Genomic DNA, 12,875 nt, shown 5'->3' with positions numbered 1-12,875 from the left:
TTAATGTATTATGCTTACAAGACCATAAAGTCCAGCTGCATAGCATCAGGACATTTATTGGAAACACTTCCAACATTACACTGAAACTGCTGAGCCGCTCAGTTGTTTGCCATTTTCACAATTTCAATCATAAACCACTTCTATTTAAAAGTCACTTTCTATCTGAAATGCTTTTCCCGTCTTATTTCATTAGATGATGAATATGATGTTCGTGAGTGTGTATGTCAGGATACTAAAAGGGGCCAAAACTACATTGAATTTGAACAAATATTCTATCTACTCTATTATCTTCTGATTCGCTTTTGTTGAATTACAAAGCATTAGTTGCAGGGACATCCACTGTCTCACTGACACCGATCCCGTTTAGTCCTACACCTACACATGTATCATGACATCATCTGCCTGCAGATACAGCTCTGACCTAACCCGGACACCGTCATCAAGCTTCCCACTGAACTCCTGTTGACTCACACATGCTGTCGAGCAAACTCAGCACACAGTCGCTGGGAAAAATACCAGATTATCAAACACTTGATCAGAAATCATGTAAAATGAAGAATAAAGCATAGAAGCTCTTTGAAAACAGCTTTTATTAAATATGTCTAAAAAAATCAATAAACACTGCCTATTGTGTATGCTTAAGAAAAGATATGTTACAACTAATTTGGCCAGATCCTCAGTCTGTCATGTTTCACTGCACTATTTGAATATATTATAGTATTTAATACATGCAGACATGCAGAGGGGCTGTAACAACAACACGTGTTTAGACTTTTGTGAAGTTTTATGTGCAATAAAATACATTTATATTTTATGTGGGAGATATACTGTATTTTCTATCCAACTTATTTGCACTTAAAGGGAAGTCAAAAGGCTTTATTTGCTATTTACAATTGTAGTCATTCTGCCTTTTAACTAAGACAAGCTCATCATGCTGATATACAAACACAGATATTATTATATGTAATTCAAACATTTAAAATACAAAGTAAAGCGTACATAAAGACTTTGAATTAAGCATTGGTCCTTGGCTCTAAGGCTGGCTTATCTCAGGATCAGAAGAGAAACAACTATGTAAGTATGTGCACACATGCAAGGAATTTGACTCTGGTCTTAACAACAATGTACAGGAAGACAAACAAAGACATGCAGCTAAAAACAAGGAAACAAATCTGAACAACGATCGTTGAAAAATAAACATTTTTTATTTATTATCTTATTTTATTTTAAACATGTGCCGATGTCAGCTGGGATCGGCCTCCAGCCCCCCCACGAACCCGGGACAAGCGGTTGAAGATGGATGGATGGATGTGAGAAAAAAAGAAATAAAAAAAGAATAGATATTTTTTCATGAATAAACAAACCAAACAAAGTAATAAACCAACAAAATATTTGACCATTTAGCATGCCTGAAAAGGTGTAGTAAGAAGTTTAACATAACTATTATATTGCTACATACAAATAGGTGAAAAAACAATGGTTAAAATGTAATTCGCAATAAATAATAAAGCAACAATGGCCAACAACCAACCAACCAGCACAAGTCCAAAATAGAAAACATAACAAGCTGTCAATATTTGGGGGAAGGGTGTAGCAGGGACTTGTTGTTGTTGTTTTTTGTTAAAATTCATTATGTTATTTGTTTTGTTGTTCTCTTATGTAGTAAATCACTAGTTTTATATGCATGTTCATTTGTGAATATACTTTATTAGCAATCCATCAATGTGTGACCTCACTTTATATAATGTATGTATATCAACAACAACAAAAATTATCACAAAAACAGAAATGTCTGTTTCTGTTAATTGTTAATATTTTGAATAATACAGTGGTGATAATCTTATCTTTAATTACTTAAGTAACATTAACACAACAGTGTTAGTTAGATTTAATATGGCGGGAAGCAAACAGAAATAGCAAAAACAGCAGAGTTGCAGCCTCAGCACTGTTGTTTGTGTTTGTCTCAATAAACACACAGTCAGCATCATCTCAGCAGTAAACACTGACAGAGGTGAAGCCACGGTCAGACTTCCGGGTAGCTACATTAACATGCTACACGAGCTACCTGGCTAATATGTCCCGTTTATCGCGGCACACATGATAAATAAAGCGATATAAATAAAGCAGATGAAGGACTCTGAAAGCTGACTGAAAACGGCCTGTTTCTGCCCCCAGCTAATGTGATGGGAGCCGGGGCTAGTCAGTTAGCAGCTAACGCTAGCCTCTCTCTCTCTCTCTTTCTCTCTCTCTCTCTCTCCATCCTTCTTCGGTGTCACTTTAAAAGAAGATAAAACTGTTCACTCACTCAAGTCTGAGCCATCATGTGTCAGTGGGTCTGTACTGGTGTTGTCTTGTGGTGAAACCGGTGCCGTTCACAAGCGGTGAAACATAAATTGAGACTCACCTTACTGTGTTTATGTCATTTTCACAGTCCGTCAGCGATCAAGTCCCCCCGGAGGAACTAAAGCTACACGATAAAGGTTCCGTGTAGCGCTTGAACAGCAATGTTATTAATTAATTTAATTCTCCAATTAGAAATCTCTGAATTATGTCACTACTTATGAGCCAATACATGAATAAAGAATGGTCTATTTTACAGTAAATAATGTGTATTAGCAAATACAGAATAGATTAATGAAATAATTCAGTAAAGTATTAACTCATGACAATCTTTATTATGTTTTATTTATGCAGGAATCACATGTGCATATTGCATGTGTATCCCTTTTAAATATAATAATAAGTTCCCCTTCCAAGGAATAAGGAAAGTGTAGAAATAAATAGTAAAGTATACTTAAAGATATAATGAAAATACTTGTTTTTGATCACTTTATTCTAGTACTGTTACATGTAGGTACAAAATGAAATAGATTCTTTATCCTACTACTTTTTTAAAAAACATTCAACAAGGGGCAACATAGGGAACACATTATACAACATAACATGTAAACAAAACAAACAAATGAATGAATTAATTTTTTTTTTAAACACGGTGTATGGGTGTGCATGCGTGTGTGCATGCGTGTGTGCATGTGTGTGTGCATGCGTGTGCGTAAATGTATCCGTATGCATATCTATCCACAGCATGCACTTAAAAAGCTCTAATTCCTCTAACTATATGATCAGGATATAATTTATTCCATGAAAATTTGAAAATAATTTTTAAGGCAATTATCAAGGCACACATAACCAACTAAGAAATATAAAACCCTGAATGCTGAAGGAAACCTGTACCTGGTAACCTTGTCACAAAACAGCAACAGACATCAGCGCCATTGTCTTTATTTAATCATTCTTATTATCACAGTGAAGTGTTTACAGGAGTTCGGTTTAAACCCTTTTGACATAGTTTATTTTCAATATGGGAAGCCATTTCTTTGTGTTTTTTTCTCATTCATTTCTATTTTATTCGTTGCTATCTGTAGTTTTAATGACCCACAGACTGCACAGGGATCAAAAAGGTTTTACCGGATATTATGAGGTTTTTATATTTTCCCATTTATGTTTCTATACTAAGGCGATTCTGTTATGCACAGAGCATGTCCGTTATCGTGAAATGGGATTTTTTTTTTAAACCCTAAAAGACCTGATAAATACACCATGGTTGGTGACAGGAGGTGGTGCATTTATTTAGTCTCACAAAGAAAGGTTATGACACTTGTCTTCACAGAAAAATCTGACCAAGACGTAAAGAGGACCAAAGGGTGGAGGACAAAGCAGAGGTGGAGAATAGTTTGCCCCTAATGGGATGCTTGACCCAAAACAGTCCGGTGTCAGTCCAGCCGAGAGAAACATTCAAAAGGGACGCAATAATTCTCCTACTTGTGTTCCAGCAAGGGCTAAAACGATTGGATTAATTGCACATTTGTTTGAAATGCACCAGTAAAGCACTGACATATTAAGGGACTGAGGTCAATTCTGCTTTTAAAACCTAATTTCAGTGTACAGACTTGTTTTTTTGTAGGCGACACCATAATCAGAAAAATTAAGTTGTGATAAATACATCAACAGATCTTGAAGATTTCTCAGTAGCCTGCATGTCCTCGTCTAAATTCATCATTTCAAATCGACGCTCTATCATTATTAATCCAAGTTAATTACGTCTTGTTTCTAAAAAGAGAAACATCTCTAAGCATGTTTACTGAACATACGTTTAGTTCAAGTGTTTAAAAGGGATACACAGCTGTTATTAATCCTGCACTTTTGTAGCTTTGGGCCTACAGATTGATGTCAAACCATCTTTAAAGAGCCAGAAAAAATAAAATCAAAAAAGTCAAATAGTCAACATTTTAATCTGAATGACTCCACGTACGAAGAACAGGGTCATTAGGGTATTTAAGGATCCAAATAAATGTAATTAAATTAAACAATCATTCATAGAGAGTAATTTGTTAAGATACCACATTTATCATTAAACAATGTTATACTGGCCTTGCTTCAAATAGAGAAATTCTGTCCCATGATAAATGATAAATTCTGCTTCACAGGCAACACCTTTGGTCAGAATAATATAAACAATCAATAGAAAGATGTTCTGGATGTTTTGATTATACAAATATCAGCAGAAATGACTGAGTATCAGTAGCTTCAGACCAACAAATATTATTATCAATGTTCACAAGTCCATTAGAGGAAACCCCAGTCAGGCCTCCTGCTCCTCCTCCTCCTCTTTGTCTGAATTTGTTTCAAAAGTTCTCCCCAGTGAAGGAGAGGAGGGCCAGGGCACACTAATGGACTAAAAGGTCATGTCTTCTGATTTTCCTCTCCTTTTTCTTAGAGTTCATTAAATCTGGAAACATGTTTAGCAAAAACAAATACAGATGTAAACATAGTATTCCAGTATTTAACATTCTTTCTGTTAAACACAGTATTTATGCATTTACACATTATTTTCTGCTTCCAGTAGGAGAGCAAATATTTTATTTATTGGAGAAAATGGTCTTACACTTTGGCTTTTTTGCTTTTCATTTCCCTTCCGCTTTTGTAATTTGATACGTCATAATTTGACATAATAAAAGGCATGAATGAGCGTCCAGGTAGTGGTGGTTATGACTGTTTCCACTGTCTGTGCAGCAGTGTAGCTGCATCTGAGCTTTAGAAATCCTTTTAGGCTAAGTGCCCGTGCCTGGATAGTTGCAACAAATAAGCATCAACTTTAGGAATAAGACCATCTCTGTCCACAAGAATCCATCATTTTCCATCTAACAGCAATCTCACACCCCCCTTTCCCTTGACTCATGCACTCAGGTCTCTCTCTTTCCTGTCAGTCTTACCTATTTTCTTCTTTATTTTGATCATACCATCTTCTCGTGATGACTAAATTATGATTAGATTTAAGGATGTGCAGTGCTTTCATCTGTCTAGTGCCTTGTTTAATACTGCCCCCTCTAACCCCTCTCGAACCACCACCCGACCCCCCAAACACACACAACACAATAGCCATCTACCTCGACTCACTCACCCGCTATTGAAGAGCAGAGTGGCTGCTTGGTTCCCATGGAAACATTGCGCTTGTACGTGTGTGTTTCAGTAAATGTTTCTCCCTTTCTGGGATTAAGTTGCACATGCACACACATAAAAGCACAGGTTAATTTTTTTTAATATGCAAATCATTTGCAACAATCTGTGTTATATGAATAGAGAGGTTTAATACGGACAATAACTGAAACACTTTGACACAACTAACTGTTATGCTGTTTTAGGAGAAAGAGTGCCTCTGTCGCTGCAGCAAGAACGTTTTAAAAAACTGTTTCTTTCTCTCCATGAAATGAAGCTCCCTTCAAATACGGTTGGAAATGTCGGGTTAATAAAAACGAGGGAAACGATTATTGTGAAATAAAAACTTGTGCTATATTCTGGGGTTAAAGAACACAACAGGATGTCACACAAACGGGCCATTGAAGTGAAACTCCCATCGCAGCACGACCCTGTGGTGAATTGCCAGTGGCTGTGTGAACGCGGCCTGAGTGTGGTTTCAATGTAACTAGGACACAATCCACAGTTTTGTGAACATTATATCTTACAAAGATTATCTGAAGCTAATACGAGATTTTAGCAGTCAGAGTTGGATAGTTTTTTTTGTATAAATTCCCTCTTTGAGTTTTCCTTTTGATCAGTGGAGGGACAATAATTATGCACTTAAGAAACTTCACATATGCAAATTCAACTATATATATATAGTTGAATTTTCGAATGTGAAGTCTCTTAATATATATATATATATGAAGCCCAACATAAGCTTCAGACAAACTAAAAACATTTTTGCACACAAAGCAACTCAACAGCTGACAGTTCGGTTAGAAATGTGTGTTATGTTAGTAGCAGCTAATGTAACAATGCATTACCGGCAGTGAAAGCTGTAGCACTATACTTTTTATTAGCACTTCTGTCTTATTTTTCTGTTTTATTAAATTAGTGGTTCACACGGTTCTGTTCGCCTGTGAATGTTCTCATTTTTCCAGTTCATCGTTATCCCCAAAGCAATTTCAGTCAAAAGCAACTGGACTTGGTTGTTTGTCTAGGAAGACGTTTCACCTCTCATCCAAGAGGCTTCATCAGTTCCTGTGCAAGTACGTACATGACAGTTCTGTTCATCTTCTATCTGTGGACACGTTGCTACAGTGTTTGTAAGCACAAAATACAACATAATGCGTTGTTATCAACTTGTATTACCAGCAAATCAACTTGGGTGTAACGTCATTCCCAGTCCTGGGCTCTGACTTCTGAAGTTTAAGGAACGGGTGCAGCATCAGAACCAACCGATACTGACTCAAGGGACGTCACCTTGCACAGCTCCCTCTGGTGTGTTTGGCTATGTTATTATGTCTGATGACAGTACGGAAGACATTCAGAAGAAGATATTTATGTTGTCCTATAACACACATTTGGGTAGAATGATAGTGTTTGACATGAAAACAGCAAGTACAAATGTGTCTGAATTAATGCGGACGTGTATTTATTAGTGTCCATTGAACAGCACAATACCTATTTGTGTGTGTGTGTGTGTGTGTGTGTGTGTGTGTGTGTGTGTGTGTGTGTGTGTGTGTGTGTTCAGCCCTGGCACCACACGTCTCATTCACACCTAATGATCGCAGCCTCTAACTGGCAGCCATCTCTCCTCCCAGACCAAATCCAATTACTGGGGACAATAGAAGCCAGTTCCAGGCTCAGGACTCCATCAGCTCCTCTGTGCTGCTGCTCCCTGCTCCGAGACTCCTGCTGGACCCCTAATCATGTCGAGGGTCCACAAGGGCCACAAAACACACCTGTAGACACACACACACACACGCACACGCACGCATGCATGTGCACACACACACATATAAAGGCAAACACAAATACAAATACAAACATACATCAAGCACAAATAGTCAACAAAAGATACAAGCAAATGTGAAGAAGAACATATAACCACAAACAGATGTAACTGATGCAACAAGAAAACACAAATTAAGTGTAGTAAAGTAACTGAAGCAAATATAAACAAATAAATCAACCTTGCAAATATGAATAAAACCGAATGAAACAGCACAGGCACAAATGCAAACACAAATATATTCTACACATACACATGCAAACATGGCACTGAATACTGATTACTTCAAGTACAACAGGCTTCTGTATCTATCAATATATCACACACACACACACACACACACACACACACACACACACACACGCACACACACACACACACAGCACCATGTGGTTCCCTTGTCAATGGCTCTATCTAGTGGTACAAACATGAAACAACAAAAGAGGCATGGTGGTGATCAGCTGACAGAACCTCATGGTCCATTTACTAGCTGCTGTGGTGCTTTCAGCAGACAGCTTTGAAACTTAATTTGTATGCCAACATTCACAAAGTCCTGAAGCACAGCAGCCTACTTGGTTACATGTGCAGCTTTAGCATCATAAATGTTTAACTTTGGAAAGAAATGGTGTCGTTTAGTCAACTATCTTAAAGTATGTCTACCCCGGAAACACGTTTATTTATTTATTTATTACCAGAAAAGACTTCATTGAGTTTCAGAAAAGTCAACAGATTCTGATAGGATACTACACAGGAAGTTGCTTTACTTATCTATGTATTTATTTATAAATAAGTATTATTATTATTATCATCGTCATAATTATTATATGGTAAATCAAGTCAAGTCAAATTTATTTATATAGCACATTTCATACGACAAGCGTGAACTCAATGTCTAAAATTTATATTCACACATTGCATAAATGGTACAAAGCATTTGCCAAATGGCACAACAGCACTGTAATCAAAGATAAACATTGTATTATTAGGATTAAGAATGGATTACAAAGGAAACGCTCTGAGTGATTAATCTCGACCAGAAGAACTAAATTAAAAAAAAATCAAAATAAATAATTTTGCATAAAAGGGTAAATACAGTTTAATCCAATGTAGTTGAGACAGTGAGGGAAGTGTTTTAGAATAACATAACATGTGTGCGCTTATCTTCCATTAACCAGTTTTAAATGAATTTAAGAAAAAACAATAAAAGGAAGTTGCTTTATGATCTATAACCGCTGAGGTTTATTTTGAAATTTACATCCGGATGTGTTGTGTTTAATCACGTGATTTTGACACTGGTCGCTGAGGCAACATGGCGAACGCCGGCGGAATGACCGTTGACGGAGGAGACTCGTTGAGATATGCTGAATATTCTTCAAAAACCACCGTCAGGAGCGACGCAGATATCGACAGACGGCTGGTGAGTATCTGTTTACACACGGAAGTCATCTGTGGGGTTAATTCAACTCAACCAGGCGGGTTTTTACCAATATATCCATCGTTTTTACCTGCGTACGTGTGTTTTACGTAACCTCAACGACCGCTAACGTAACGTTACGTCACTAAATTCTGTATCAACAATACAGTACATCACATTTTTACACAATATATATCCTACAACTCTATTGTTTCACCCAAATTCATAGATATTGAAAACAAATGTACTTTTTGCAACAATGAACCAGAATCTTTGACACACATATTCTATAATTCTGCCTTCTCTTTGACTCCAATGTCACAGTATGTATTTGGTAAAAGGAACTGTAACGTCAGAATTGAGTGTAGAAATGTAATTCTGTATTGTGAAAATGATACATATGAAACTGAATTTATTGTTAACCTGTTGATTTTATATTGCACGTTTTATCTGCACAGATGTAAGGTAACAAAAACTATCCCGTCCTTCATCGCTTTCCAAATCAAATTACAGAATTATATAAAATCTTTGTGGACTTTTTAATTTCTTTTTTTAATAGAATATTCATATTTTTTTATATAAATATATATATATATATATATATATATATATATATATATATATATATATATATATATACATGGCTTGTGTTAACTATTTTTTAAATAAGTGTATTTATACCCTGAGTTATTTATTTTTTTCTATGTATTGTCCATCTCCAAATTTTATATTGAGTACATGTCTAATTTGTTGTATATGTGTAATTGTTAAATTAAGATTGTTTAAAAAAATAGGTTATTAGCCAATAAGAAAGATTTAACATTAGCTAAAGTAAACACTGGATACTTTATTGTTCTTTTCCTCTAACCAGCGGTTAAAAATACGTTATCTTTTGGTTCACACAGTAAACTTTTTGGATTCAGATATTAAAAAACAAAATGCCACAGCTTTTTAAACCATAAAACATGTACGTTCTGACAGTGTGTTACCTCCATGCCACATAAGATACTTCATACATATTTAAATTTAAAAGATGTTATGTTGCATACAAACAGTCTGCTCATTGTGCAGTCTACCATTGCAGTTGGATACATGAGTTGTACTTCTTCTAAGTGCATTACACATTATTGAGAATTAGAGGCCAAAAGTGTGATGGCCCTCAATATGCAATTAATTGTGAAGCTCTTGTATTTTCCTCTTTAAAATGATCCTAGATTCACATTGTTTACATCCTCACAGAGAAAGTATGATCATTTGTGAGCTCTAGACCTTGACGGCTATTCATTATAACAACGCACTAAGAACATTATGATATGGCAGAAAAGGCCTTTGTGGAAACATCTTTACAAATTAAAAGTACAAGTATAACTGCATCTGAACTCCATCCTTTGACACTGACATACTCATTAAAGCTTGCTAAATTTTACTAGAGCAATTATTGTCATTTCTGCGGAGTAATATCAGTCAGCCAGGTGTTTTTTATAGTGGCAATTGGCTTTCTGCTCTCTCCACCTCTCTACTCTTCAAGTGCTAGTGCTGTAGTTGTCTTATCCAGTGCGATAACTACTGGATGTTTGTTTACAGGGTGGGACCCTGATTGCAGTCGGTCTTGGTGTGGCTGCTGCAGGTTTTGCGGGTAAGAAGAATGATATTATCTAAATGTGCATGTACAGTGTTTTTTCAGGTTTTTGTTTAAGGTAAACATTTTTACTTTGCCTGATGTCTTCTTTTATTTATTTATTTATTTATTACATTCACCCTCTTCAGTGAGATGAATCTTTTGTTACTCCCTTCTCATTTCGAAGAGTGTTTGGTTTGAAACGGTTTCATGAACGTGTTTGATCCACAGGCCGCTATGCATTCCAGCTGTGGAAGCCTCTTGGACAAGTCTTCTCTGAAACTGTCAGAAAGATGCCCACATCCGTGAGTAATTATGTAACTTTTTGAGTGTACATCTGACTGATGTATACATATCCAACCCTATCCTGCTAAATGTTATATTGTGTGCTGAAGGTCTTTAGGGCCAAATTCAAAACAGAGAGAAGAGGATTTAAAACCACTGCTTTCTGACAGCTGTTGTCTGCACCTCTAATTCTTAATTTGTTCTTTGTCTTTATACTGTGTTGTGTTCAGGGTCTTTTTCTCTTTGTAGATGGTTCAAAGAAACACTTGAGATACCTCAGATAAAATGTATCGATAAAACCCCGGCATTGTTTCACATTCTCTGATTTTGGGGTGGAAAATATGAACGAACAAACAAAACGAAACACGTCTCAAAGGTTTTGGGATGTTGGGATTTGAGAATCGAAGCTCTGATCCCTTTCTGTCACCACAGGCTTTCTCATCATATTACAAAGGAGGTTTTGAGCAGAAGATGTCCAAACGAGAGGCCAGCCTCGTTCTTGGAATCAGGTAATAAGATATGTTGTAGTTCATATTTCTTACAGATACATTTTGTAGTTTTAAATCAAGCTCTGTTGCCATGGTAACGTGGGGAGTGTGTGCAGATGAACTGTGCAGCTTGGAGCACCGGTGGTCCGCGGAGATCAACCATGATACACAGCTGGTTTAAAATCTCTTTAAGTGTAACTGTAAACGTATAAGTTCAGTTCTGCACTGTGTGTCTTTCACTGCTCAGAGGAAAGTGAGGATTGCTCACATGGATGTATTATTTGTTTTATGTCCAGCCCGGTCAGCACTAAGGCCAAGGTACGTGAGGCCCATCGGAGGATCATGGTCCTGAACCATCCAGATAAAGGTAAGCTTCAACTCTCACCTCAAAGTGACAAAAGTCAGATGTCTATAAGATGCAGTCAGTGCTGGTTGATGAATTAATTAAAATGTGATGTGTAAAATGTCAAAATCCCTGGAAATTAAGTTGTTAAAATGAAAGCTTACAGATGAAAGCTGTCCATGTTAGCAATCCAATTCACAACATTCCCAAAAACTGGGACATGAAAGTAAAGCTGATTATGAAAGTTGATGTTCATGCTTACTTGAAGTATATGATGGTGAACATTCAGAACTGTACAGGATAGCAATTGTTTGAGATTGATCACAAAATACAAATTAAAATTAAAATACAAATTAAAACTCATCCACTATCCCCAAATTACTTACTATATGAATAAAAGGCAGAATGTCTCACAGAAAGTACTGTAGCCCTTAAAGGTGCTGTATTTGAAATAATACTCTCATCGACTCTCAAATACCGACGCTTTGCATCTGATACCAATACGCAGGGCACTAACATGCACACTGAGCTGGACAGGCTATCAAAAGCGACATAGAGAGTGACCTAATTCTCTGCCCAGGACGCCATTACTCCGCTTAATCTCGACATAGAAAATATTTGTTTGCTGCTATAATTATGTTCTAAACGTCAAGTACAGCCCCTTCAATTCATAAAACATTTGGTATCTGAAGGAGACAGGATTAGATAGGGGGTAAACGTAATAACATTTTGTATTTGTTTTTTAAAGGTTTTATGTCCAATCCCTCATTTAAATGTCGACACATCATCCAGTGACTCAGGCCTAACTTCAGTCATTCAAATGCTTGTGGACGGATTGTGATCATCAATTAAACAGTGAAACGTGGTCGAGTGTCAAAGGAACGATCATCTGACTTTGTGTGTTTGTACAGGTGGGTCACCGTACCTCGCAGCTAAGATCAACGAGGCAAAAGACCTTTTGGACAAGGAGCTCCGGCGGTGACCCGCAGAGCTAACAAACACTTTAAAGACCTTCATCACCTTGTGCATGATCTCATCTCTGTGCTGCTGCTCCTCCATCATCACCAAGGCATCTACTCCAGCTCCTGGAAGAAAAACATATAAACTTTTACGACAGTTTCCTTAACTTTTCTCCAACTTAATTTGTCCACATTGTAAACAGAGAAACATGGATGTCAATGAGAGTGAAGGATATTGCCTTGAAATGACTGCCAGTCATTTTGAATATGAGTGTAGGAGTTATCATGGGTGGGTAAAGAGTCGCCGTCCAGTGGTCGCTGTTAAACAAGAAATGGTGTATAAAGTTTTATTCTGAGTGTACGCATGGAAGCATACAAATATTATTTAATCTATTTAAGGAACAGGAGAATAATACATTCAAATATTTCCATGTTTAAACACTAATTGTCGAA

General features: G+C 36.7%; 2 protein-coding genes across 2 annotated transcripts in view; one reads left to right on the top strand and one right to left on the bottom strand.

Moving 5' to 3' along the window:
• The window catches only part of plekhm3 (pleckstrin homology domain containing, family M, member 3), a 42,070-nt gene extending 39,714 nt beyond the window's left edge, over nt 1–2,356 (bottom strand). Inside the window, exon 1 of the mRNA XM_083921961.1 lies at nt 2,306–2,356. The gene's annotated coding sequence lies outside the window, so the exon portion shown is untranslated. The remainder of the gene's footprint in view (nt 1–2,305) is intronic.
• Nucleotides 2,357–8,609: 6,253 nt separating this feature from the next.
• dnajc15 (DnaJ (Hsp40) homolog, subfamily C, member 15) lies at nt 8,610–12,875 on the top strand. The gene is made up of 6 exons (XM_083921137.1): nt 8,610–8,732; nt 10,314–10,365; nt 10,579–10,652; nt 11,065–11,141; nt 11,417–11,487; nt 12,375–12,875. The coding sequence occupies exons 1-6, from the start codon at nt 8,625–8,627 to the stop codon at nt 12,443–12,445; spliced, it is 453 nt and encodes a 150-aa protein (XP_083777263.1). The 5' UTR covers nt 8,610–8,624; the 3' UTR covers nt 12,446–12,875.

Source organism: Echiichthys vipera, assembly GCF_963691815.1.
Source record: "Echiichthys vipera genome assembly, chromosome: 10".
In the NCBI taxonomy this organism is placed as follows: Eukaryota; Metazoa; Chordata; class Actinopteri; order Perciformes; family Trachinidae; genus Echiichthys; species Echiichthys vipera.
Note: the sequence above shows the minus strand (reverse complement) of the source record. Positions and strands in the feature narration are given on the sequence as shown.